At 43.4% G+C, this 25,976-nt stretch overlaps 1 protein-coding gene across 4 annotated transcripts in view; it reads left to right on the forward strand.

Moving 5' to 3' along the window:
• Positions 1-24,041, forward strand: part of DOCK9 (dedicator of cytokinesis 9) — a 299,398-nt gene extending 275,357 nt beyond the window's left edge. For all 4 annotated transcript variants that reach the window (XM_023218031.2, XM_023218032.2, XM_023218033.3 and 1 more), the window contains 8 exons: positions 5,064-5,186; positions 5,895-6,008; positions 7,567-7,713; positions 12,040-12,250; positions 17,072-17,262; positions 20,024-20,124; positions 20,260-20,398; positions 22,785-24,041. In XM_023218031.2, the coding sequence (XP_023073799.1) occupies positions 5,064-5,186; positions 5,895-6,008; positions 7,567-7,713; positions 12,040-12,250; positions 17,072-17,262; positions 20,024-20,124; positions 20,260-20,398; positions 22,785-22,907 (1,149 nt within the window). In that variant the 3' untranslated portion in view covers positions 22,908-24,041. The remainder of the gene's footprint in view (positions 1-5,063; positions 5,187-5,894; positions 6,009-7,566; positions 7,714-12,039; positions 12,251-17,071; positions 17,263-20,023; positions 20,125-20,259; positions 20,399-22,784) is intronic.
• The last annotated feature ends 1,935 nt before the right edge of the window (positions 24,042-25,976 follow it).

Genomic DNA, 25,976 nt, shown 5'->3' on the forward strand with positions numbered 1-25,976 from the left:
ATGTTATGTTATGTTATGTTATGTTATGTTATGTTATGTTATGTTATTTTGAGACAGGATCTGACTGTCACCCAGGCTGGACTGCAGTGGTGCGATCTCGGTTCACTGTAACCTCCTCCTCCTGGGCTGAAGTCATTCTCCCACCTCAGCCTCCCAAGTACCTGGGACTACAGGCATGCACTATCACACCCAGCTAATTTTTTTGTATTTTTTATAGAGATGGGATTTCACTATGTTGCTGAGGCTTGTCTTGAACTCCTGAGCTCAAATATCCACCCACCTTGCCTTCCCAAAGTGCTAGGATTATAGGCATGAGCCACTGTGCCTGGCCTAAGGTTTTTAAAAAAAATTAATACAAAGTAGAAAGTGATGATAGTGGCTGGGCACAGTGGCTCACACCTGTACTCCCAACACTTTGGGAGGCAGAGACTGGAGGATTGCTTGAGCCCAGGAGTTTGAAACCAGCCTGGGAAACATAGGGAGACCCTGTCTCTACAAAAAAAGTTTAAAACAAACTTAGCTGGGCATGGTGGCATGCACCTGTAGTCCCAGCTACCCAAGAGGCTGAGGCCGGAGGAACGCTTGAGCCTGGGAGGTCAAGGCTGCAGTGAACCATGATCATCATGCCACTGGACTCCAGCCTGGGCAATAGAGCAAGACCTTCTCAAAAAAGAAAAGAAAGAAAGTGATGATTGTAATAGAACAGGCTTATTTAATTAGCCTGTGAATTAACATGCAGAATTTGCAATTTTCAGACCATTTTGATTGGTAAAGTTTTATGTGATCTTCACAAACACCAATTTAGGTTAGACCTGTAATACATTCCCTGGTTTTACAAATACGAAGAAATACATATATTGATAATGTTTATTGATAATTTTTATGCTTTTATCTAGCTTTTTATAATTAGAGAACCATGAAAAGAATCATAAAATTTGTTATGGTTAGTACGGATAGATTTTCCATTGGAAAAGATTTGAGACAAAACTAAGAATGGCATACATCTGGCCAGGCGTAGTGGCTCACGCCTGTAGTCCCAGCACTTTGGGAGGCCAAGGTGGGTGGATCACTTGAGGCTAGTAGTTCGAGACTAGCCTGGCCAAAATGATGAAACCTCGTCTGTACTAAAAATACAAAAATTAGCTGGGTGTGGTGGCACACGCCTGTAATCCCAGCTACTTGGGAGGCTAAGGCAGGAGAATCACTTGAATCCGGGAGGTGGAGGTTGCAGTGAGCCAAGATTGCACCACTGTACTCCAGTCTGGGCAACAGAATGAGACTTTTGTCTCAAAAAAAAAAAAAGCGTACATCTTTATAATACAGATACAAAGGGAAAGAGTTGGTGTGAAAACCGTTTCTGATTTCTTCGTGTCTTTTGCTGCTGTGGTGGTTACTACTTGTATCTGGATTTATGAGATCTGCAATAAAAGCAGGAGAAAACTGACCTTTTAATAAGCACCAGTACAGAGTTTGGTCACACAAATGACACTTTTATGACTCATGTGCTATAAATATGACATAGGAGGTAAATGGTCTTGCTTAGATAGCGTTTTCTGGTACATTGATTCACAACTGCTTTAAAAATGTTTATTTACCTTGAATCTGTAAACTTTGTAGGTATTAGTCCTGTAGTGAAACATTAGGGCTGATAATGAAAAACTCAGGCCTTGCTCTTCATTTACAATATTGTGAAGGATATACACATTTTCAGATGCAACTATAAGACCCTTAATAAAATATTAGTAAATTGAAGGCTGGGTGTGGTGGCTCACGCCTGTAATCTCAGTACTTTGGGAAGCTGAGGTGGGTGGATCACCTGAGGTCAGGAATTCAAGACCAGCCTGACCAACATGGAGAAACCCTATCTCTACTAAAAATACAAAAAAGTAGCCAGGCATGGTGGCGCATGCCTGTAATCCCAGCTACTTGGGAGGCTGAGGCAGGAGAATCGCTTGAACCTGGGAGGCAGAGGTTGCAGTAAGCCAAGATTGCGCCGTTGCACTCCAGCCTAGGCAACAAGAGTGGAACTCTGTCTCAAAAAAAAAAAAAAAGAAAGAAAGAAAAGTGTATATATGTATGTAAATTGAATCTAGCAATACATAAATGCATCATGACCACGTAGGGTTTATTCTGGGAGTGCATAGTTGGCTCTGCATTGAAAAGCCAATCAAATTAATTCATCATATCAACAGAATAAATAGGAAAAAACATATGATTTTGTCAGTAGATGCATAAAGAGTATTTGACAACCTTCAACATCTATTCATAATTTTAAAGAGATAACTAGGAATAGAAGGAACTTCCTTAGCCTGAAAACAAAAAGACTGTCTACAAGAAACCTATAGCTAGCATGATATTTAATTGTGAAAGACTGACTGCTTTGCCCTAAAATTGGAAACAAGACCATAATACCTGCTTTCCTGAGTATTCAATATCATGCTGGAGGTTCTAGCCAGTGTAGTAAGGCAAGAAAAAGAAATAAATATTTTCATATTCACATAAGACATAGTTATAAGGAGAAAATCCCAAAGAACTTGTAAAATAAGCTACTAAAACTGTTAAGTCCATTTAGCAAGATCACAGGATACAAGATCAGTATACAAAGATTAACCTTCTTCCTTGTTATACTATGGTTTTACTATATAGTTCATGATTATTTAATATAATTTTGAGAAACAAATAAGCTGGATGATATTTAATCTTATTCCAAAAAGCACTTTCCTTTAGTATGAAAATTTTAAAACAGTGCTATTTACAGTAGCATAAAAATTATCCTGTGGTTTGGCACAAGGATAGAGACATATATCAACAGAACAAAACAGAGAGTCCAGAAATGGACCCACACACTTGTTAGCAGTTGATTTTTGACAGAGGTTCAAAGGCAATCTAAGAAAGCATAGTCTCTCATCAGCTGGTATTGAAACAATTGGATATACGTATGCACAAAAGAACCTTGACACTTCATTAGAAAATAACCCCAAACGGATCATAGTCTACAATGTAAAATGTAAAACTATAAGACTTCTGGAAGAAAATATAAGAGAAAATCTTTGTGAACCTGGGTTAGATAAATATTTAACTATAACATATAAAGCACAATCCAGAAAATAAAAACTCAATACGTCAAACTTTGTAAAATTAAAAACTTTGGCTCTTTAATGGACACTGTTAAGAAGACCTAGACATAGGCTGGGCACTATGGCACACGCCTGTAATCCCAGCACTTTGGGAGGCCAAGGCTTATCACATGAGGGCAGGAATTCAAGACCAGCCTTGCCAGCATGGCAAAACCCCATCTCTACTAAAAATACAAAAAATGAGTTGGGCGTGGTGGTGCACACCTGTAATCTCAGCTACTGGGGAGGCAGAGGTTACAGTGAGCCAAGATCATGCTGCTGTACCCCAGCCTAGGCAACAGAGCAAGACCCAGTCTCAAAAAAAGCTAAAATAAATTTTAAATTAAAAAAAAAAAAAACCCTAGAGACAAACCACAGATTGGGAGAAATAGTTACAAATCACATATCTGGTAAAGGACTTTTATCCACAGTATATAAAGAGCTCTCAAAATTCAATAATAAAATAAGCAATCCAGTAGACAAATGAGCAAAAGATTTGAATAGACACTTTACCAAAGCTATATATTACACAGCAAATTAAAATTAATTCAGCATCATTAATGAAACCCCTCTAAAATGGGCTTAAACATTAGAGGTCAAGTATTGGATCCCACTAGGAAATGCCACGGAGAGATTAACATCAATCAGTCCAAACCTTTAACAGAGTTATTCATGACACGATCACTTTGCTGGGCAGCAGAAGGGAGGCCCTTCACTCCATGGCCATGAGAGGAATGCCAGCTCAGCCAAGCTACAGTCTGGTGGGAGCATTTCTTCGAATTCCAAGCTGGGGTCCTAAAATTCACCCTGATTGGCCTGCTTAGGTCACATGTCCACCCATGATGAAGCAATGCCTGTGGCCAGGAAATAGATTTGTGCTGATTAGTGTAAGTCCAGGCCACAATTTTTTTTTTTTTTTTTTTTAATGCTTTAAGTTCTAGGGTACATGTGCACAATGTGCAGGTTTGTTACATATGTATACATGTGCCATGTTGGTGTGCTGCACCCATCAACTCGTCATTTACATCAGGTATAACTCCCAATGCCATCCCTCCCCCTCCCCCTCGCCCCTCCCCACAATAGGTCCCAGTGTGTGATGTTCCCCTTCCCGTGTCCAAGTGATCTCATTGTTCAGTTCCCACCTATGAGTGAGAACATGCGGTGTTTGGTTTTCTGTTCTTGCTATAGCTTGCTGAGAATGATGGTTTCCAGCTGCATCCATGCCCCTACAAAGGACACGAACTCATCCTTTTTTATGACTGCATAGTATTCCATGGTGTATATGTGCCACATTTTCTTAATCCAGTCTGTCACTGATGGACATTTGGGTCGATTCCAAGTCTTTGCTATTGTGAATAGTGCTGCAATAAACGTATGTGTGCATCAGGCCACAATTCTTGAGCCATGGGTAGTGTTAACTTCCTCCAAAGTTCAAGTGCTTTAGTGGAAGCAGAGTAACTACCCAAACTTCAATTGGTAGAAATTTCCAAGGTGAAGCAGGCACGGTGCCCACCACACTCCATCACTAAATCACTCTAACTTGTGTTAAAGTCATGCTTAGTAATGCTCCATGTCTTAGCATTGTCATTGTTCCTCAGAAAAGAAAAATTGCTAGATGGCATTTATTAAGATGACTAGGAACAAAAATTGAGAGCCCCTGTGATGGTATCAGTGTCAGTTTTTCCATGTATTACGCAGTTGTGCAGGGTGATCCTTTTTCGTTTTTGCTTGTGACCATGACTGAAAAAATGCCTCCCTAAAAAAAACTGTGGTGATGAAAAAATGGCTCCCTAAAAAAGAATGTTGTAAGTGTGGAAGTGAGTGTTGACACATGTCTGTTGTGAAAAGTTCCTCCTCGCAGTCTTACCATTTAGCATTCTGCAAGGGGTGCCATATTGCATTCCCGGTAACGCCCTTCTCTGGCTGCTGGCCCTTCTCTTTGATCAGGACGTGCTGATGGAGCTCCTTGAGCAGTGCGCAGATGGACTCTGGAAAGCCGAGCGCTATGAGCTCATCGCCGACATCTACAAACTCATCATCCCCATTTATGAGAAGCGGAGGGATTTTGAGGTATGGGAGTGCCTTTTTGTTTTTTTCCTATTTGAGAGCATGACGCTGTGACATATACCCAGACCTGCGCATATGCAAGAGAGGAAGCAGGTCACGGGCCAGTGATCAGCAGGGGAGTCTCTGACCCTCCACATTACGCTGAAAGTGGTGGCCAGTCATCATCTCCAAATAGTCATCAGGTATCACTCAGACCTGGGCCCCGTCTCTGTGGAGACCCCTACATCTCAAAATACAGGGTAACCACCTGGCACTTCACTTTTGAAAGGCTGCCATGAACAGAGTTTTGTGATCACCGGGTGTCCCCTTTCTCAGAACTCTTCCTTACTCCACCTGCGTGGAAAAATGGTGTCCCTTCTGCCCATCCTGGGCTTGGGAAGTCATCCAGTTTCTCTAGGCATATCAAATGGAGCAGGAAAAGCAAAGGCCAAGAATCACGTTGGGGAACCATCTCTGACATCGCACCTTAACTTGAAAACAGGGTTTGCTTACTATAATGTGGAAATGTGATGGGTCCTCACGTGTGGGCTGGCCTTTGGGTAGGAAGCGTTACCATTCATTAATGATCACTACAAGCAGCGCAGCCAGAATGTGCGTGAGTGTATTTTTATTCAAGTTCAAGGACTTTCACCTCCATTATCACATTTGTTATTTTAAAATCGATTCTCCTGTTTGCACATGGGAAGAAATGGGCTTTGTTCTGCTTTCCAGAGGCTGGCCCATCTGTATGACACGCTGCACCGGGCCTACAGCAAAGTGACCGAGGTCATGCACTCAGGCCGCAGGCTGCTGGGGACCTATTTCCGGGTAGCCTTCTTCGGGCAGGTGAGCCTCCTGTCTGTTCTGCAGTGTCCTAAGTCCTTTAAAAAAAAAAAAAAAAAAAAAAAAAACCTATAATAAAGTTATATCTTACAAATTCTCTGTTTTCTGCAAATGCTAATTTGATGAATTTGTCATATTTAGTATGATTCTTATCTTCCTCAGTAGTAAACTTTCTGCTTTTTTTCTTTCTTCCTGTCTTTTCTTTATTACTTTCTTAAGGCAGCGGTAAGTTCTTCCTCCATAAGACATTCTTAGCAACATCTTTGGTACTTCAGTGTGGTTTGCAAGTTTCCTTTTCAAGTCTGTATGTATATCTGTCTAGTCATTACAAACTCCAAAAAAATTAACATTTTATTCCATTTACAGAAATAAATCACCTGTTTTCTTATACATCTATATTGCATGTTTTAAACCAAAATTAAGACTTTCTGGTGTCCTTTGTGCCTGTGCATCTTTATCTTTTGTAATATCATATCTCCACAAGTATATTTACAATTACAGTATTTCAGAAACCCTATAGAAAAGGATTTATCTAAATTTAACTTAAATCTTAACCTTCAAGTCTCTAACATTATTAAATAGTATAAATTATAATACATGTATTTAGGGCGTGTGGTTTTCTATGAGCATTATATAACCTTCAATTTATTCTGTTATTGTCTTTTATAACTTTATAGCAATACCAGTTTACAGACAGTGAAACAGATGTGGAGGTAATTACAGTAAATGCCTAAAAAGCAAGTAATGTAGTGAAATTACTGCATCTAAACTCCTAGTTTGATGTGGATGTTTTTTGTTTCATGTTAGCCTGCATTTTTTTTTTTTTTTTTTTTTTTTACTGTTTTGTGCACCATTTTCTCTCTCTTAATTTAGATGAGAAACTTTTAAAAATTTTCTTTTAAACATTAACCCCAGTTGGACTTTTTAATTTTCAACCTTTTTCACTTCCCATGCAATTCTAAGCCTTGTAGTCAAACATGATTGGTGCTAAAACAGATGATGACTGGTGAGATGAAAATATTTTCTGATATTGAGCTACAGGTCTTTAATATTTTTTTCTCATTGGTAAAGCAAAATACAATTTATACAAGCTTTACATAACTTTTACTAAACCTACTCCAGACCCCGAAACGCTTCAGCTCATGCCATAAAATCCTGTGTGCATGGGAGCCGTCAGGAGAAGGGAGGCATGTCCACTTCCGAGCCTGCCTGTCGCGGGCTGCTCATCATTTTCTAGTGGGTTCTGCTTCTTGGGAAAGTGAAACAGGCTTGACTCCCATTAGACTTCCCTGGGACAGCACAGTCTTGTATCCAAAATCTCTCATTTCACTCAACACTTAATGACTGCGTTCTTGAATAAGTTTGCAACTTTGTGTTTTTCCTTTATCTTTGCACCTAGACTTCATGTCATTACCATTTCCTTTCTCATTCAGAAAACCCGTTTAAGTAGGATCTTTAGACTCATTCCTTTTTTCTCCCTCTTGTAACAAAAGAACCCTTCCTAGGTGGTAAACCTTGGGCTTCTATTCAGGGATAGCTCTAATTGTGCTTTATGTCACAGGGATTCTTTGAAGATGAAGATGGAAAGGAGTATATTTACAAGGAACCCAAACTCACACCGCTGTCAGAAATTTCTCAGAGACTCCTTAAACTGTACTCGGATAAATTTGGTTCTGAAAATGTCAAAATGATACAGGATTCTGGCAAGGTACGACCATGTTTGGATAAGTTTCATAGCAATGTAATGCTGTGATTGATTACATATTATATATATTTAAATGTACATAGAAAAAAACTCAAGAAAAATATTAAGGATGGTTGGCCGTGAGTGGCAGGTGTATTTTCTTCCTAATACCTTTAGCGCTTTCCATTACATGCTTGACATTAAAAAATCTTTATCGCCTAATTTTTAAAACATCTAATTTTACAAAATAACATCTGATGGGATATGCCATTTTTAGTCCAGCTATTTAGAAACTCTGACAGCCCACGGCTCTGTTACTCACTGCACCTCTCCCTGCACATAGCACATGACTTGCCACTCTGTCAACAGGTGAACAGATAGGTGGATGGGCAAATGGATACATGGACAGGCCAAGGAAATGAACTCACCAGCAGCATGACTGTGGGAACAGCAATCACTTTCTGCTTAGAGAGGCTGTCCTCTGGCATTCTGTTCTCACGAAGACCCTTTTGGAACCTGCACCTTTGTCCTGTACCTTTGTGTGTTCCACCCTCCTCAGGACATCTCCAGGAGGTCGGGTCTCCCTCTGCTTCCTGAAACTCAGGCAAAGATAGTGCCCCCGTTCTTTGTGTTAGAAATGCACCTCCTCCTCCGCTCTCACCAGTGATGAGCCCTGCCTCTTCCTAAAGACACCATTTAGAGAGATCCTTAGTTCCTTTAGTTACAGGGTGAACCCCAAAATTGGGGTTCAGCCTGGAAGGCCCTGTGGGTTCTTGGCTTGGCACAGAAGGAATTCAAGAGCAAGCTGACAGAGTAAAGTAAAAGCAAGTTTATTAGGAAAGTAAAGGACTAAAAGAATGACTACTCCACAGGCAGAGCAGTGGCATGGGCTGCTTGACCGAGTAAACGTATGATTATTTCTTGATTAGATGCTAAACATGGGGTGGATTATTCATGAGTTTCCTAGGAAAGAGGCAGGGAATTCCCAGAACTGAGGGTTCTACCCCTTTCAGAGCATATAGAGTAACTTCCAGGTGTTGGCTCGGTGTTTGTAAACTGTCATGGCGCTGGTGGGAGTGTCTTGTAGTATGGTAATGCATTATAATTAGTGTATAATGAGCAGTGAGGACAACCAGAGGTCGCTCTCATTGCCATCTTGATTTGGATGGGTTTTGGCCGGCTTCTTTACCACATCTCATTTTATCAGTGGGGTCTTTGTGACCTGTACCTTGCAAAACCAGTCCTACCGACCTCCTGTCTTCCTTCTCTCCTGAGCCCTCTTTTGGAGTCCTCAGTACTGGAATCTGTTTCTTTGGGACCCATCATTTTCTCCGGAGAAGAATCCTCAGTTCTCCTGCGCAGCTGGGTAGGGATCTGGGGAGGGGACCGCCAGGGGAGGAGTACACATTGGACTGCTGGATTCCAGATGCAGAAGTACCCGCCCTTGCCCACTCGGTACCTTGCCTACCTTGCACTGAGCCTAGTGGACCCACTCAGTGTTTGTCCAGACCAGTTTTTTCAGGGAACGACCTCTGCTCTCTTGTGCGGTGGAGTGAGGGAAGGGAACCTGGAATTCCCGACTCCAGATGGGGACTTCGGGCCACTTTCCCCATTGTGTGCCCTCCATCTCACTCAGTCTCTCGAATTGCTTCAAGGGTAAGCCTCCGCTGGCTTCTGGGGGCTGCACTGACTCACTTCTGTTACCCACCTCATTGGAACGTGGATTAGGTTTCTCTGCTTTGCTGAGTTGGGTAGAACGCCTCAATGTGCCTGTCCTCCAAAAATTCATTAACATGTCTCCTCCGCTGCTATCTTCTGTCCCCATCCCTGGATCCATGCAGGTTAACTCCTAACTGTCATTTTAAAGAGTTGCACAAAGGAAAAAGGATGAACACATATGGGTCTATTTTTAACCAGAAAGCCTGACTCAACCTTATTATGACCCCCTTGCTTCATAGACCAAATTACTCTGGTCTAATTTGCCTCTTTCTCTGAAACCGAAACCTTTGTCTGGATCAAGTGGTTGCTTTAACGTGACAGCCTTTTCTCCAGGTTCTCAGTCATTCTCTTTCCCCTTTAAATATGAGGCAACAGCTGAGTTAACTGGATCATCTCCTCCACCAAGCACCAGTCCTCCCTTCATGTCCTGATACACATGTCCAGCCCAGAAAGCGAAACGTAGGGAAACACCACTGAAACATGGGCAAGACAGCTTCACTCCCACTGCCTTTAAATTATTTCTGCTAAAGAAAGTTAAGTTTTGGGCCGGGCGCGGTGGCTCACGCCTGTAATTCCAGCACTTTGGGAGGCCGAGGCGGGTGGATCACGAGGTCAGGAGATCAAGACCATCCTGGCGAACACGGTGAAACCCTGTGTCTACTAAAAATACAAAAAAACTAGCCGGGCGTGGCAGCGGGCGCCTGTAGTCCCAGCTACTTGGGAGGCTGAGGCAGGAGAATGGCGTGAACCTGGGAGGTGGAGCTTGCAGTGAGCTGAGATCGCGCCACTGCACTCCAGCCTGGGCAGAAGTGCAAGACTCCATCTCAAAAAAAAAAAAAAAAAAAAGGTTAAGTTTTAATAGGTTTGGATAGAATGAATGGTCAAATGGCTTTTTCTAAAATTCAAATAATAACTTTTTTTTTTTTTTTTTTGAGATGGAGTCTCACTCTGTCACCCAGGCTGGAGTGCAGTGGCGCGATCTTGGCTCACTGTAATCTCTGCCTCCCGGGTTCAAGAGATTCTCGTGCCTCAGCCTCCCGGGTAGCTGGGATTACAGGAGTGTGCCACCACACCTGGCTAATTTTTTTATTTTTGGTAGAGACAGGGTTTCACCATGTTGGCCAGGCTGTTCTCCAACTCCTGACCTCAAGTGACCTGCCTGCATCGGTCTCCCAAAGTGCTAGGATTACAGGCGTGAGCCACCGAGTCTGGCCCAAATAATAACTTTCTATGACTTTATGTATTTTCTTCTAAAGTTTCAGGCACTTTTCCATCTGTTTTTCATTTTTCTTCACAATCATCTCTGTTTTGAGAACAGTTCTGTTTTGTTTGCTGCCTTATACCAGTATGGCTCCATGTTCTCTGCACAGTCATTTCTTTTGTGTCCCTTTTTATTGCTCTAGAAGGTTAAATACATTAAAATGTGCAAAATTGATTTGTCTTCCTAGTGAATTAACTTTTGTTTCTGCATGGGAAATGCCTACGTTTAATTCTCTATCATGTCACAGAAATGAGAGTACCACTAATTCTATGGTGGTTTTAAAAGCACTTATGTGTTGAACAGAAACTAAACTTATCATTAGAATAGTCTAGATTAATTGGTACCTGTATTAAATTAATTAATCCGCAGCTGTTTGCATCTAATCTCAGCTGCCTATAGAGTAATGATAATTTGGAGGCCCAGCTTCCAAACATTATTCCTAAAAATAAACATATGTCTCTCTAAGGCAAATATACTAAAAATGCAGTTTAAGAAACAATCAGGGAAATCCAGACTGGAGGTCATTCAATAAGAAAACCAGCAGTTTGGGAGGCCAAGGCGGGCGGATCACTTGAGGTCGGGAGTTCAAGACCAGCCTGACCAACATGGAGAAACCTCATCTCTACTAAAAATACAAAATTAGCCGGGCGTGGTGGCACACACCTATAGTCCCACCTACTCAGGAGGCTGAAGCAGAAGAATCACTTGAACACAGGAGGCAGAAGTTGCAGTGAGCTGAGATCATGCCATTGCACTCCAGCCTGGGCAACAAGAGCAAAACTCTGTCTCAAAAAAAAAAAAAAAAAAAAAATTAATTAATCAATTCAATATTATGGGAAAAATGAATGATAGGGAATCTTCTAAATTAAACATGACTAGGGACATAACAACTAAATGTAAAGTGTGATTGTTGATTAGATTCTGATCCAAACACAAATATCTATAACTAACATTCTGGAGACATTTGAGAAAATGGTAATATAGACTGGGTATTGGATGGTATTAGGGAATCAGTGTTAATTTGGGTAGGCATGACAACGTATTGTGGTTATAGAAGCAAATGTCCTCATTTTTCGGAGAAGCCGACTATAGTATCCTGATGTGTTCTGCTTACTTTGAAATGGTTCCACTGGAAAGAAAAGTCTGTATGTCTGTGTGTGTGCACATACATAGGTGTATGTGTATGTATATTTGAGACAAATAGAGCAAACTGCTAGCAGTTGTTGATCCAAGTGGTGGATATGTGGATGTTTGTTGTACTCTTTTCTCCGTTATATTTACTAATAAAACGTTGGAAAATACCACGTAGGTAAGGACTGAGTAATTCCTTCATGGAGTACCAATCTTCCATTGTGCTGTTTCAATTAAAGGTCAACCCTAAGGATCTGGATTCCAAGTATGCCTACATCCAGGTGACTCACGTCATCCCCTTCTTTGACGAAAAAGAGTTGCAAGAAAGGAAAACAGAGTTTGAGAGATCCCATAACATCCGCCGCTTCATGTTTGAGATGCCGTTTACGCAGACTGGGAAGAGGCAGGGCGGAGTGGAAGAGCAGTGCAAACGGCGCACCATCCTGACAGGTATGGGCGCCAGAAACCTCATGGACACCAGCCTGGACGCCTCGCTGAAGAGCCGTCCAGAGGGATTCAGAAGCTTCAGGACTAGAAGGGCCTTTTGAGCTCAGTTAGCCACCACCACACCCATTTCAGTTTCCCATTTATCTAGTGCTTCCTTTTGAATACTTGGGATGTTTTTCTGTTGACACTTCCTTCTTCCACAAGACCAGAAGTTCATGTCCAATCGAAGGTCACTTACCCTTCTGAGAGTCTGATAAAAATGTCAGGCCTTATGTGCCCAGATGCTTTTGCACACAGTCTAAGGTGACTTATGGACTCCAGGTCCAGCAGCCACACCCAGTCCTGGAGGGACCCATCTCACACACCTGTCTCAGGTTCTAGCATGGACCTGCTCAGCAGTCTCAGGCTGTGAGTAAATGGGATGTGAGCTTGGATCGCCCCACATCATTGCCCCTGGGGGCTGGCCAGCTGCCACTTGAATGCCTCCTCTGCCAGGAAGCTCACTGCATTCAGTGGCTGTCCACAAGTTCAGCTTAGGCAGTTCTCACTGATCCCTTTGGCACTGTTGAGCCAGTGATAACCCACTCTGGGAAATGTGTTTTGCATCATCTCCCAGCCCCTGGCAAGTGTCCAGTCATCCTCGGGTGATTTTTACCTTCTGTGGGAGAGCTTGACCCGTCCGTGCCTCGTTAGGGTCAGCGACATCACTGGGGTAACCTAACATAAAATGCTTCCTTGACCAAGAAATATCGGTGGGAGGGCCGTTCAGAATGCCCGGTGTGCGAGTTTTCACCACACGTCTTCCAAAGAGTGGCCCTAGTTAAGTCATACCAGGAAAGGGCCTGCTTCCCGGAAGTTGGGGTTGTTGAGTTTCCGTCTGGGCAGTAATATGCACTATCATGATGAGCGGAAGGAGCTGTGGAGATGCTGCGCCCAGGGGCTCATCAGCTCTCACCCGCGAAGTGGATGCTTTAAAAAGACAGATTGGATGGCGTGGGGTTTATATCTTAGTAAAGCTGTTACCAAAAACAAAATAATACAGGTTTTTATGAATTAGCCCAGGACAACATATTGCAGGGAGCTTTTCACACTCCCTATGAGGGAAATGAGATAAAAGTTAAAACAAAATGAACAAAACTGTTTTCTTAAAGTGTCCCTACTCCTGCTTTTAAGAAGATAGCATATGTAAAGCACAAATGATATTGTCCTCACAAACATCACCCCACCCCAAATAATTATTTTTTTAATGCACACATTAGTAGCAAATTCTCATTAAGCAAGATAACTGCTCTTTGAGACGGAATCACTTTATGGGAAACACCAGCTTACAGTGTTTATGGCTCAGCTGTGATGACTTCCCTTCTGACCTGCTAAGTCAGTGGTTACCAAAGGTTGGTCCAGGACCAGCAGCATCAGCACCCCCAGGGAACTTGTTAGAGATGGAAGTTCCAGGTCCCCACCTCCAAAACTGCTGGATCAGAAACTCTGGGGGCGGGGCCCGCTCTTTGTGTTCAGCAAGCCCTCCCGGTGATCCTGGTGCACGCTCAGATTAGAGAACTGCTGCCTGTAATAAACCTAGTTCACTGCTGAGTCAGGGTCAGGAGTTTTGGGTATGGTTATTGTTAACGCAGTGTACTGATTCATAAACGTTCACGACGATAGGCTGTTTTCCCAGGGCACATTTCTCCATCGTTTTGTTAGGAACTCCTTTTGATTAGATAAAGCACATGAGCAACGCTCTGTATCTGCAGGAACAAGGGGACAGAGAGTGCGCTGCAGAGAGAGGTGGGGCACACACCTGTGTTGTTGGCTTAGGGATTGCCGTCCACAGCTGTGGGTTGAGACAGCCTACACAGCGGCGACGCTGTCCTGGGGGTCCTGTAGGCCTGGGTCACAGCCTCACTGTGTGACCTTGGGCAGGTCATGCTTCCTCTCTGTGCCTTAGTTTCCTCATCTGCAAAATGCAAGTTAGGACATTCATCTCATTATATTGTCGTAACTTTGTAAACAGTAAGTAGCAGAGGAAAGAAAGTTCTTCATTTTTTGCTAGATTTCACCTGCTGTTGAGCTAGATAAACACACCAGGGCATTCTGAAGGCTGGACCTGAGGGTTTTCCCTCAAGTTATCAACCCCTCAGGTTCCTCTTCCATTGCATTGCTTCGTACCTAACCTTTGGCCTTCCAAAGGTCAAAGGGAGCCCAGGGCTTCCCTGCCCTCTGCACCAGGTAAAGGCTCACTTTCCTGGGTAGTTCGCAGTCACTGACTGTAACTGTGCGATCATTTGAAAAACCTCATGATCACCCTCCAGCCTCCTTCAGTGGAAATTTCCCAGCCTGTCCCAAAGAAGGGGTGCGGGGAGAAGCCTCCCTGCCTTCTTTCATGGAACTTCTGCCAAGGAGTTTCTTCCCAGTCACTATTCCAGAGTCTTCCAAACCTGGGTTAGCCTCCAGCCCTCCACCTTCTATTCAAGACACACAGACCAGCAGTCACCATACTCATCACTGGGTCTGCCCTGTCCTCCTTTCTAAAGGGCTGGCTCCGTCGGTCACCTAATCGTCCACCTTCCAGAGCCAGGTTGGACTCTCGTGCAGTCATTTGGGCAGTAATGCATTCATTCATTCAACAAAATGTATTGCACTCTGACACTGTTCCCATTGGCACGCTAATGAAACACATCTGTGGACCTGTGCAACTGGCATTCTGGCCAGAGGAGACAGACGATAAACAGTACCCAGATGAGTAAATATACCTCTGGTGGAACGTGATCTGTCTTCCAGAGAAAGCAAAAGGAGACTGGGAACCTGGAGTTGGCCTCCTTCCTCAGAAACAGGAAGGCAGCCCCACTCCTCCCCTGAAGCACAGCCCTGTGTCCAAATACAAGCAGGCCTCTGCCAGCGCTCCCTCCCTGGCTAGGGAGCAGCCAGGCTGAGTCCTCGCCATCCTGCCAGGGAGCTTTATGGATCCCCGGTGCTACCACTTAAAATCTGTGACACCAAGTCAGGAATCCTTCACCTTTCACTGATAACATTGTGAAAAGGCAGCAGGCCTGTACGTATGTGACCAATGAGGCTGCCTCAGGGCGGACATGTTTTCCACCTTTGTCTGGATGTTGGGCGGCCCATCCGGGCTCTGTGTTCCCAGGGGCTGGCCCTGTCTCCTGTCCTGTGGTGAGCCCTTCCCAAGTAAACTCTTCCCTAGCCACTTGCTAACTGGAGACCAGGACCACTCCCGTCTGACACTGGCTTGTTCAAAAAGAAAATAAGCTTTTAAGTACATATCTACCATCTATTAGTAAATATATGTCAAGTGAGAATATTATAGCTATTTCTATATTATACAGAGCAGTAAGAAATGTGAAACAGCAAATCAGAACCTGCTGTTTTTCGGTTCATTTTTAAATTAACTCCTTTGTGTTGATGTTTAGGTATCTCATTATGATAAAGGAAAACAATATTAATCAGTTATTTTGGTTAAAAAATATATAAGAAAAAGTAAATACTTTTATTTTTATTTCTTATTCATTGCTGTAAGTTTCAAAATACCTTTATTCGCACTACAGCTCCAAAAGTTTGTGAATTTCTGGTTCATGAAATCCTTTGCTTAGGAGTCTATTCTCTGTGTTTTTTTGGTTTGGGTTTTGGGGGAGTGGTTTTTGTTTTCTTTTTTGAGACAGGGTCTCACTCTGTAGCCCAGGCTGGAGTACAGTGGCGCAATCACAGCTCACTGCAGCCTTGACCTCCCGGGCTCAAGCCAGCCACGTCAGTTTCCCCAGTAGCTGGGACTACAGGCATACACCACCATACCCAGCTAATTTTTGTATTTTTTACAAAATTACAAAAATTAGGTTTTTGCCATGTTGCCCAGGCTGGTCTCGAACTCCTGGGCTCATGTGGTCTACCAGCCTTGGCCTCCCAAAGTGCTAGGATTATAGGCGTGAGCACCGTGCCCACCCTAGGAATATATTATTATTTCTTATTTTCTACTGATTTCTCAGATTTGTGCAAATTTAGCATGTGATTCAAAGTTATTCTATGGACAAAAATGAATTTTCTCAAGGATATTTTTATGGAACTATTTCCTGAACTTAATCTGTTATGTAGTATCTCAAAATTGTTTAGTCTTTTTTATGTTGTCAAAGTCGTCTTATATCCACTAACTCATTCAGACCTCAGAGCTTCCAAGGAAGGTAGGGCATTTTGAGTTAGAAAATTGAGTGGGGAAGGGCCAGGCGCGGTGGCTCAAGCCTGTAATCCCAGCACTTTGGGAGGCCGAGACGGGCGGATCACGAGGTCAGGAGTTTGAGAGCATCCTGGCTAGCACGGTGAAACCCCGTCTCTACTAAAAAATACAAAAAAAGCTAGCCGGGCAAGGTGGCGGGCGCCTGTAGTCCCAGCTACTCGGGAGGCTGAGGCAGGAGAATGGCATAAACCCAGGAGGCGGAGCTTGCAATGAGCTGAGATCCGGCCACTGCACTCCAGCCCGAGCAACAGAGCGAGACTCCGTCTCAAAAAAAAAAAGAAAAAAAAAAAAGGAAAAGAAAATGGAGTGGGGAATGATCACCTGATTTATTTAAAGACACGCTTGTCACATTAAAAGGATAACAAGGACCCAACTCTCTTGACTTTATGAGATACACGATTGTAAAGGAAGACAATATTCTAGCTCCACCAGTTACTAGTATGTGTCTTTAGCAAGCTTTGAGTTCCTTGTTTTAAAATGTGAGGAATAATGACATCTGTAATAATCATTTCTGATAATAATCACCTCAGTAACACTAAAGCTCGCACAAGCCGTGGAGTAATTCTGGGACTCATCCTCTGCAGCCATACACTGCTTTCCTTACGTGAAGAAGCGCATCCCTGTCATGTACCAGCACCACACTGACCTGAACCCCATCGAGGTGGCCATTGACGAGATGAGTAAGAAGGTGGCAGAGCTCCGGCAGCTGTGCTCCTCGGCCGAGGTGGACATGATCAAACTGCAGCTCAAGCTCCAGGGCAGCGTGAGTGTTCAGGTGAGCCAGGCACAGCAGGCCGGAGGGCGGCAGGGGAATAACCCTTGCCCCTGGGTGACTTGCGAGTCATTTCCACCAGCAAGGTCTACTTGAGAGCCTCGGTTTACCAAGTGATCCCTGCTGCCTTCCCCCAACGTCTGTGACATTTCTCCTGTACCAGAAGGGGAGGAAACCTCATGATCCCCACCCCCCGCCCCATGAGGACTGACGGTCTGCGGGGACAAGCGCCATGTCTCCATACACTACCCTGATTTGTCAGCATTTGGGGAATTCTGGGTGCCTGATTAGAAGCATCAAGACTCTTCTAAGTACAAAGAAGTGTGGAGAGCAGTAGGTTTTCCTGTAAAACTGTTGTTTCCTGTTTTCTGTGAAAATTGTATCCAAAAAAGTACTTAAGTTTTACTCTCTTAATGGTATCTTTTGATTAATGAATTCATTATTTTAATATAGCCCAATCAATTTTTTCTTTATTGGTAGCATTTTTATGTTCTCTTTAAGAAATCTGTGTCTACTCCAAGATTTCACAGATATTCTCCTAGGTTTTCCTCCTTTGCTCAGCGTCCACATTTAGGTCTACAGTCCATCTGGATCTGATTTTTGTATATGTTATAGTGTGAGGATCAGGATATATTTTTTCCATATGACCTTCCAAGTGATGTACACAATTTATTGAAAAGATGATCTAGATACTAACATATATGTTCAGTTTGTGAAAATTCATCAAGCTATATACTTGTGATATATGCACTTTTCCGTTCATATATTATGCTTTAATAAGAGGTTTTTAAAAAGTTATCTTTCTTACATGGTTTCCTAGTTAATTGGTAAATGTTAATCGCTTCCCTCCAGTAACAAGTATGACTCTTTACTTTCTTGGTATTTTTAAGTGTATATAGTTGAAGCACATGTTTGTTCATATGTGTGTATATATGTGTGTGTGTGTATATATTAGTTTGTATATCCTATTATTTTATCTTTCAAGAAGGGTATGTTTATGAAAGTTACATGTAGATTATAATACATAGGTTTTGGTTTTTTTGGTTCATTTTCTGAAATTATATTTTGTCAACTTCCCATCAGATCCACACTAAAGAACCGTGAGTTGGTGCCTATACAATTCAATAGACATTTTTGTGTCATTCACCACAAAAGCATTTATAGATGTTTTTAATCTCTTTCCTGATACTCTCAAAGACATATGTGCCAAATAAGTTAGCAAGTGAACATAAGTATTCCAGCAATGTGAGTGATTATGTAACAGGTCCAGAGGCCACAATTTTCTGTCGCTAAAAACAAAACCACTCAATTGACATGATCTGGGAACATCCAGTCCCTATGGAAAGGCCACCAGACGGGTGTGGCACCAGTCCAGGGCAGGGCTGGACCATTGAGCTTTCTAAAAGGCAAAATATGCCCTGCTAATTTGATGGTAACCTTAGCGTTTTAAATTCCCAATCCTCTTAAAAAGCAAGAAATTCCATGTTGAAATGAGAAGATTAAGTTTATACTCATACCTACCAAAGTAACAACAAAGTTGCAGCCAGAGGAAATTAACGTTATCGTTTTGTTGGCATATTTCTGTAATTGTTTCATCAAGCAGCTCCCTGGTGCTGCGGCTTTACTGGGCAGAGCCGTCTGTGGAGCTTCTTGGTATTGCACTCCAAGATCTTGTTATTAGACCTCATGGAGACTCATCAGCCTTCCTCTTTCTATCTTCTTCAAATATGGACCGTCTTGTATCATTTTAGATGATCAGTCATTTGGGTCATCTTCAGGTGATTAATACGGTCCCCTCCCCCACCCCCCACACCAGCCTGGTTCTGAGTTCCACCCTCACGCATCTTGGGCTGTTCACCCATTGCTCCTGGCTCAGAGGCCCCCCTCTGACCACTGTGGCTGGAACCTTCCTGTCTCCCCACGTCTGGTGTGAGTTCCTGTGGCTCAGTTTTCCTGCCATTGCTAGACAAGTCCTGCCTACCATGGGTCAGAACCACACGCAGACAGCTCCCCTAATTCCTTGCTAAGCTCACCAGACCTTCCGGGAAATATCATGCAGTGACCACATAGTCACGTTCTTTCCCAGGCTGTCTCAGACGCCTGAAACATTCTTCTTCCCATCTCAGTGTGTCCAACCTTCTTTCTCACCATATTCTTACCTCTCCTTACATATCCAAAATCCGCAGACTCTTCTTAGCTGCTTGGAAGGGTGATGCAGGGTTCTGCTTCACTCACCCCTGCTGTCTGCTCTCCAGCACACCGCAAATGCTCACTTCATCCAAGGATAGCAAATCAATTTGCCTGTGGCTGTCTATACAATTCAATGAAATGAACAGTTGGTTTTTAAAAACTGGAACAGTTACTGTATTTTTCAGTTTTTCACTGAATTCACCAGATTGGCCTGTTAGTTCAGTATAGTGCGGCACAAATCCCCGTGACTAAACACCTTGGAAGTAAGAATCCTTGACCTGGATTTGGAAGACCTGGGCTGTGATCTCTGATGTTTTGCTTATTGGCTGTTCAAACTTGAACAGGCCCCTAAGTTTTCCAAGCATTGGTTTCTTCAAGATGGCTGAGATCATGGAATCAAGCGGTGTGCAACAGAGTGAGCGTTATAGTTTCTTTTTGGGCTTAAGTTCCTGGAAGGCAGGGATTGTGAGTAGCTCACGCCGACAGGCTTTTTAGTGCCTGCAAACTGAAACTGAGCAGATTATCGTGGTAATCTTCCTCCTAATGCAACTGAAAACCTTTGCTCTTTGTCTAGGTCAATGCTGGCCCACTGGCCTATGCGCGAGCTTTCTTAGATGACACAAACACAAAGCGATATCCTGACAATAAAGTGAAGCTGCTTAAGGAAGTCTTCAGGTAAAGCACACTGAAAGCATCTTTTTCTCTTCAAGTATTGAGCATTTCTGCATTCATTCGGGAGAGAGATGCTGCTGGTCGGACTCATGCCTTATCCTCTGCGTGCCTTTGTTTCTCCCACCTGTACCATTCCAGGCAATTTGTGGAAGCTTGCGGTCAAGCCTTAGCGGTAAACGAACGTCTGATTAAAGAAGACCAGCTCGAGTATCAGGAAGAAATGAAAGCCAACTACAGGGAAATGGCGAAGGAGCTTTCTGAAATCATGCATGAGCAGGTAAGGGCCGCGCTGGCTCCAACAACTTGGAGTTCTTGGTTAGGGGTGTCAAGTACACCCTATCATGACCTAGGCCACCTGATATCCTTCCAGAACGGTGGCATCTGAAGGAGAATGTGGCATACCACACTCCTGCCATGCTTTAGCCCCAGGTCATTTGGGAACAGCTAACAGATTGCCCATACGCTGTGATCCACGGCAGGCAGGGGAGAGCAGGCCCGCCTCCTCGTGGCTCTAAGAGGTGGCCGTGTTTCCTAAGCTTTCTCTCTCCCCACCCCATCTAGCCAAAAAGAAAAGGAAAAACTCACACGAAAATATCCATACTGTTCTGACAACTTTATTCCTTTAATCCTTTGAAAAAAGCAGGACTTGCCAACCTGGTTTAAGGAATTACCTGTTGCATTCAATGTTTTTGCCATTTAAAAATACAGACCGATTCCATTTTTGATGACGTACAGCGGGCCTTAGTACCCCAGTGGATTCTCCTTTAAGTTCCTTGTCACTACGGGCATCTTCCTTGATTATTTTGCTGTTATCTCCTTCCTGTGGGTTTCTTCAGTAGGAGTCTGTGTGGGCTCAGCTGTCACAGAGGAGATGGTGACCCGTACCCTGGGAATGCCTAGAGCAGCATCCACATTGTTTATTTGTTTTTTTTGTGAGGGGTCTGTCTCAGTCACTGTCCTTTCTCTATAATTGACATTAGCACCTTGATAACACAGAACTGCTCTGTCTGGCCCCTCCATTACCGTCCTTCAGTCTGGCACAGTGGAAGCCAAGGCCATTTGTGGAGTTATCCTATCCCCTGACAGTTTAGTTAGGACATTTTCATTGCAGGAAACGAATGTCAGTGTGTGAGCTTTAACTCACTTGCTTTTTTTCTCCTCCATGCTAACATGTTCAGCTGGGATGGTAATGTCATTTTTAAATTTTATTTTTCTGATAATCTGACTCAGAAAAAGCTATTACTTTTTTGAGTTTGAGCAACTGCAGACATTGGCATAATGACAGTACATGGGCAGAGGAAAGCACCCTCTTCTGGACATTTTAAAAAGTAGAGGCCAGACGTGGTGGCTCACTCCTGTAATCCCAGCACTTTGGGAGGCCAGGGCAGGTGGATCATCTGAGGTCAGGAGTTCGAGACCAGCGTGGCCAACATGGTGAAACCCCATCTTTACTAAAAAATACAAAAATTAGCTGGGCGTAGTGGTGCACACCCTAGTCTCAGCTACTCGGGAGGCTGAGGCAGGAGAATTGCTGCAGCCCCGGAGGTGGAGGCTGCAGTGAGCCAAGATTATGCTGCTGCCCTCCAGCCTGGGCAACAGAGCAAGACTCCATCTCAAAAAAAAAGAAAAGAAAAGAAAAAATTGAAACAATTAGAGGAATGAATGTCTGAATAATTAAGCGGAACAGGAGGGACTCGTGGGAACCAATTTTTGGAGAAAACTTGAGATCTTTTCTGTGGAGCCTCCAGATTCCTGTAGAATGGAGAGTTTGGTCAGTGGGTACTGACACTGGGCACTAGAGAAGATGGAAGTAGTAAGAGATCATAGGCTGAAACTGTCAAACTCCCAGAGTACGGGGATATTTAATGCACTTGCTGTCAACTGCACCTTGAACTTTCCATTATGCCAACAGCTGTGAAGACTGAGCCCCTTTGAACCCCTGAAGGAATGTGGTGGGGGTAGACCTGCTTTGGTGTTTCCAGGGGAGCCTCTGCTGGAGGTCAAGACCTACACTCAGATCCTTCCAGGCACCACTGGGCATGGAAAAATACTTGTTCAGGGTCAGAGGAGTAGCCACCCTCTCCCAAGACAAAATCTGTAAGACCCTGAGAAAAGTAGGCAGGAGAGAAACACAAATGCTCCAGATTTATTTTTAAAGGCTTTTTCAAGGTCAAGGCTAGGTTGTGTCCCAGTCAAGCACATGTAGGTAGACCTCATGTTGCCTTATGATCTGGTGAGCCTAGAAGGCTCTCCATTCACTAGCTTTGTAAAGGAAACAAAATGTGTCATTCTTGACTCTCTCCTAATAATCCTCACCTGAGAACAGGCATTCACTAGATAAGCTGCAGGTCTCCCTCTGTAAACCACCAGCCAGGCTTTTCGGGTGCTCATCACTCACGTGATGGGGTGAGTGTAGACTTGTGTGTGTGATGTGGGGTGCAACACTTCGAGAAGTATCTGCTTGCATCCTTACACTCAGTAACATTGTGTTGCTCATGGCAACATTGCCTTAAACTCTGTAACATTGTGTTACACTTGGTAACATTGTGTCACACATGGCAATATTGCATTGCATATGGTAAGATTGTGTCAAACATGGCAACATTGCATTGCATATGGCAACATTGTGTTGCACTCAGTAACATTGTGTTTCTGTCCTCGAGATCTGCCCCCTGGAGGAGAAGACCAGCGTCTTACCGAATTCCCTTCACATCTTCAATGCCATCAGTGGGACGCCAACAAGCACAATGGTTCACGGGATGACCAGCTCGTCTTCGGTCGTGTGATTACACCTCATGGCCCGATTGTGGGGACTTGCTTTGTCATTTGCAAACTCAGGATGCTTTCCAAAGCCAATCACTGGGGAGACCAAGCACCGGGAGAACCAAGGGGAAGGGGAGAGAAAGGAAATAAAGAACTATGTTATTTCTTAACAGATTTTCTATAGGAGTTGTAAGAAGGTGCACATATTTTTTTAAATCTCACCGGCAATATTCAAAGTTTTCGTTGTGTCTTAACAAAGGTGTGGTAGACACTCCTGAGCTGGACTTAGATTTTACTCTTCCTTGCAGAGTAGTGTTAGAATAAATGGCCTACAGAAAAAAAGGTTCTGGGATCTACATGGCAGGGAGGGCCGCACTGACATTGATGCCTGGGGGACCTTTTGCCTCGAGGCCAAGCTGGAAAATCTTGAAAATATTTTTTTTTTCCTGTGGCACATTCAGGTTGAATACAAGAACTATTTTTGTGACTAGTTTTTGATGACCTAAGGGAACTGACCATTGTAATTTTTGTACCAGTGAACCAGGAGATTTAGTGCTTTTATACTCATTTCCTTGCATTTAAAAAAAATATGAAAGCTTAAGGAATTATGTGAGCTTAAAACTAGTCAAGCAGTTTAGAACCAAAGGCCTATATTAATAAACACAACTATGCTGAAAAGTACAAACTAGTACAGTATATTGTTATGTACATATCATTGTTAATACAGTCCTGCCATTCTGTACATATATGAATTACATTTCTACATTTTTAATACATGAGCTTCTGCATTAAGTTTAATTGTGATAAATCTGTGCTGTTCCAGTATATGCAATACACTTTAATGTTTTATTCTTGTACATAAAATGTGCAATATGGAGATGTATACAGTCTTTACTATATTAGGTTTATAAACGGTTTTAAGAATTTCATCCTTTTGCCAAAATGGTGGAGTATGTAATTGGTAAATCATAAATGCTGTGGTGAATGGTGGTGTAATTTAAAGCTGTCACCATGTTATATTTTCTTTTAAGACATTAATTTAGTAATTTTATATTTGGGAAAATAAAGGTTTTTAATTTTATTTAACTGGAATCACTGCCCTGCTGTAATTAAACATTCTGTACCACATCTGTATTAAAAAGACATTGCTGACTATTTGGGAGTGGCTGCTGGGTGTTTATTGTTCAGCAGTCCTAAGGGAACAGGATACCAAAATCCTCGAGGGTGAAATCACACGGGGTCTGAAATTTTCTTTTCTTTTCTTTTTTTTTTTTTTTTTGAGATGGAGTCTCGCTCTGTCGCCCAGGCTGGAGTGCAGTGGCGCGATCTTGGCTCACTGCAAGCTTCGCATCCCGGGTTTACACCATTCTCCTGCCTCAGCCTCCCAAGTAGCTGGGACTACAGGCGCCCGCCACTGCGCCCGGCTAATTTTTTGTATTTTTTAGTAGAGACGGGGTTTCACCGTGTTAGCCAGGATGGTCTCGATCTCCTGACCTCGTGATCCGCCTGTCTCGGCCTCCCAAAGTGCTGGGATTACAGGCTTGAGCCACTGTGCCCGGCCTGAAATTTTCTTTAAAATACTTGAGCGGGGAATAAAAGAATGGGTAGAGACCACAGGACTGACAGAATGCTCGTCATTGTTGAGGCTGAAGTTGGGTGCATGGGGAAGCATGATACCCATTTCTCTGCTTTTGTGGAAGTTTCCATGATACAGATTTCCCAAGCGGGTCACGTCTTCAGAGGACCTGGATGAATGAATGCTTTGTTGGACCGTGGTCAGGATCTAAATCATACCATTTACTCCCAAGTTCACGTGGATACTTTGCTACCTCTTGCTTTTTCCCCTTCGGCTGTAGCAAGACGTCCATCTTTATCCCCTCCCTTACTGGCTTCCGAGAAGAGAACACTGGGATAATGCATAGGCAGCCAGGCGCACCCTCTGTGCCCCACATGGTCAAGATCCCTGAACCGGGTCACATGTTGGCTCCAGTTGCAGGTGCTGTTCCTATTTCTGGTGTGCCTGGTGGCCCCAGCAGGTAGGTCAGCCCCTTGTCACTCAGCCCCATATAGTTCCATTGATGGAACTACATAAAATACTGAACAAAATAAAATAGCTGGGGTTTTGCCTTGAGGGGCTGTAAAGGCTGTTTTTTTATGTGACCAGTTAAGGAAAGAAAACGTGGGGTGCTGTGCACCCCTTGAGCACCAAGAAGCCAAGGGTCTTGTGACATCTGAAACACTTGCTACCTACCAATGGTACAGCAAGAGGTCTTGGGAAGAGATGAAGAGGTGATGAAGGGTCGCCGTGACCCACCCAAATCGACAGCCCACTTATGCACTCATGACGCCACTGGGACTCCCCCAGCATACATTTGTTCCATGTCACTGACATCCCAGCCCAGGCTAATAAACCTGAAGGCAAACGTCAGCAGGTATGGGAGAAGAGCCTGGTGCTGAGCTGGACTGTCAGTCATAAACGCCTCATCTAGAAACCATAAAACTCAAGTCACCATGTAGTAAGATAAATAGAAGTCTAGAAAGAGCCCATATCAGATAAAGGTAAGTCTGGAAGGCAGCCAGCCCTTGCTGATGACAGGAGTGGAGAGGGGAGCCATCTCTAAGTTGGAAACATCCTGCGGGGAAACATTCGTATCACTTAAATCTTCCCTTTGTTATGTACAAACCCTGGCGGAACATTTTCTTGGGAATCTGTATTGCTATTCTTCGGTAAGTGGGGGTGGTTTTCCCATAGGTCCTACTTATTCTTTCTTTTAATTGAGGTAAAATATACATAAAATGTATCAGTTTAACCATTTTTAAGTGTAAGGTTCATTGGCATCAAGTAGATTCTCGTTGTGCAACCATCGCCACCCTCGGTCTCCAGATATTCGTCTTCCCAAACTCACACTCGGCACTCATTAAACAGGAACTTCCTTTTTCCCCCTCACAAAACTGCTTTTGAGGCGACACTGGAATTAAAACTCTAGTTAGTACCTTATCTGAGATATTAGCCACATGGGAACAAATAGAGCCAGCCCCTAGCACAGAAGACAGCTGCTGAGAGCAGGACTGCAAGATGGCAAGGTAACCTG

The sequence above is a fragment of the Piliocolobus tephrosceles genome, chromosome X (assembly GCF_002776525.5).
Source record: "Piliocolobus tephrosceles isolate RC106 chromosome X, ASM277652v3, whole genome shotgun sequence".
NCBI lineage: Eukaryota > Metazoa > Chordata > Mammalia > Primates > Cercopithecidae > Piliocolobus > Piliocolobus tephrosceles.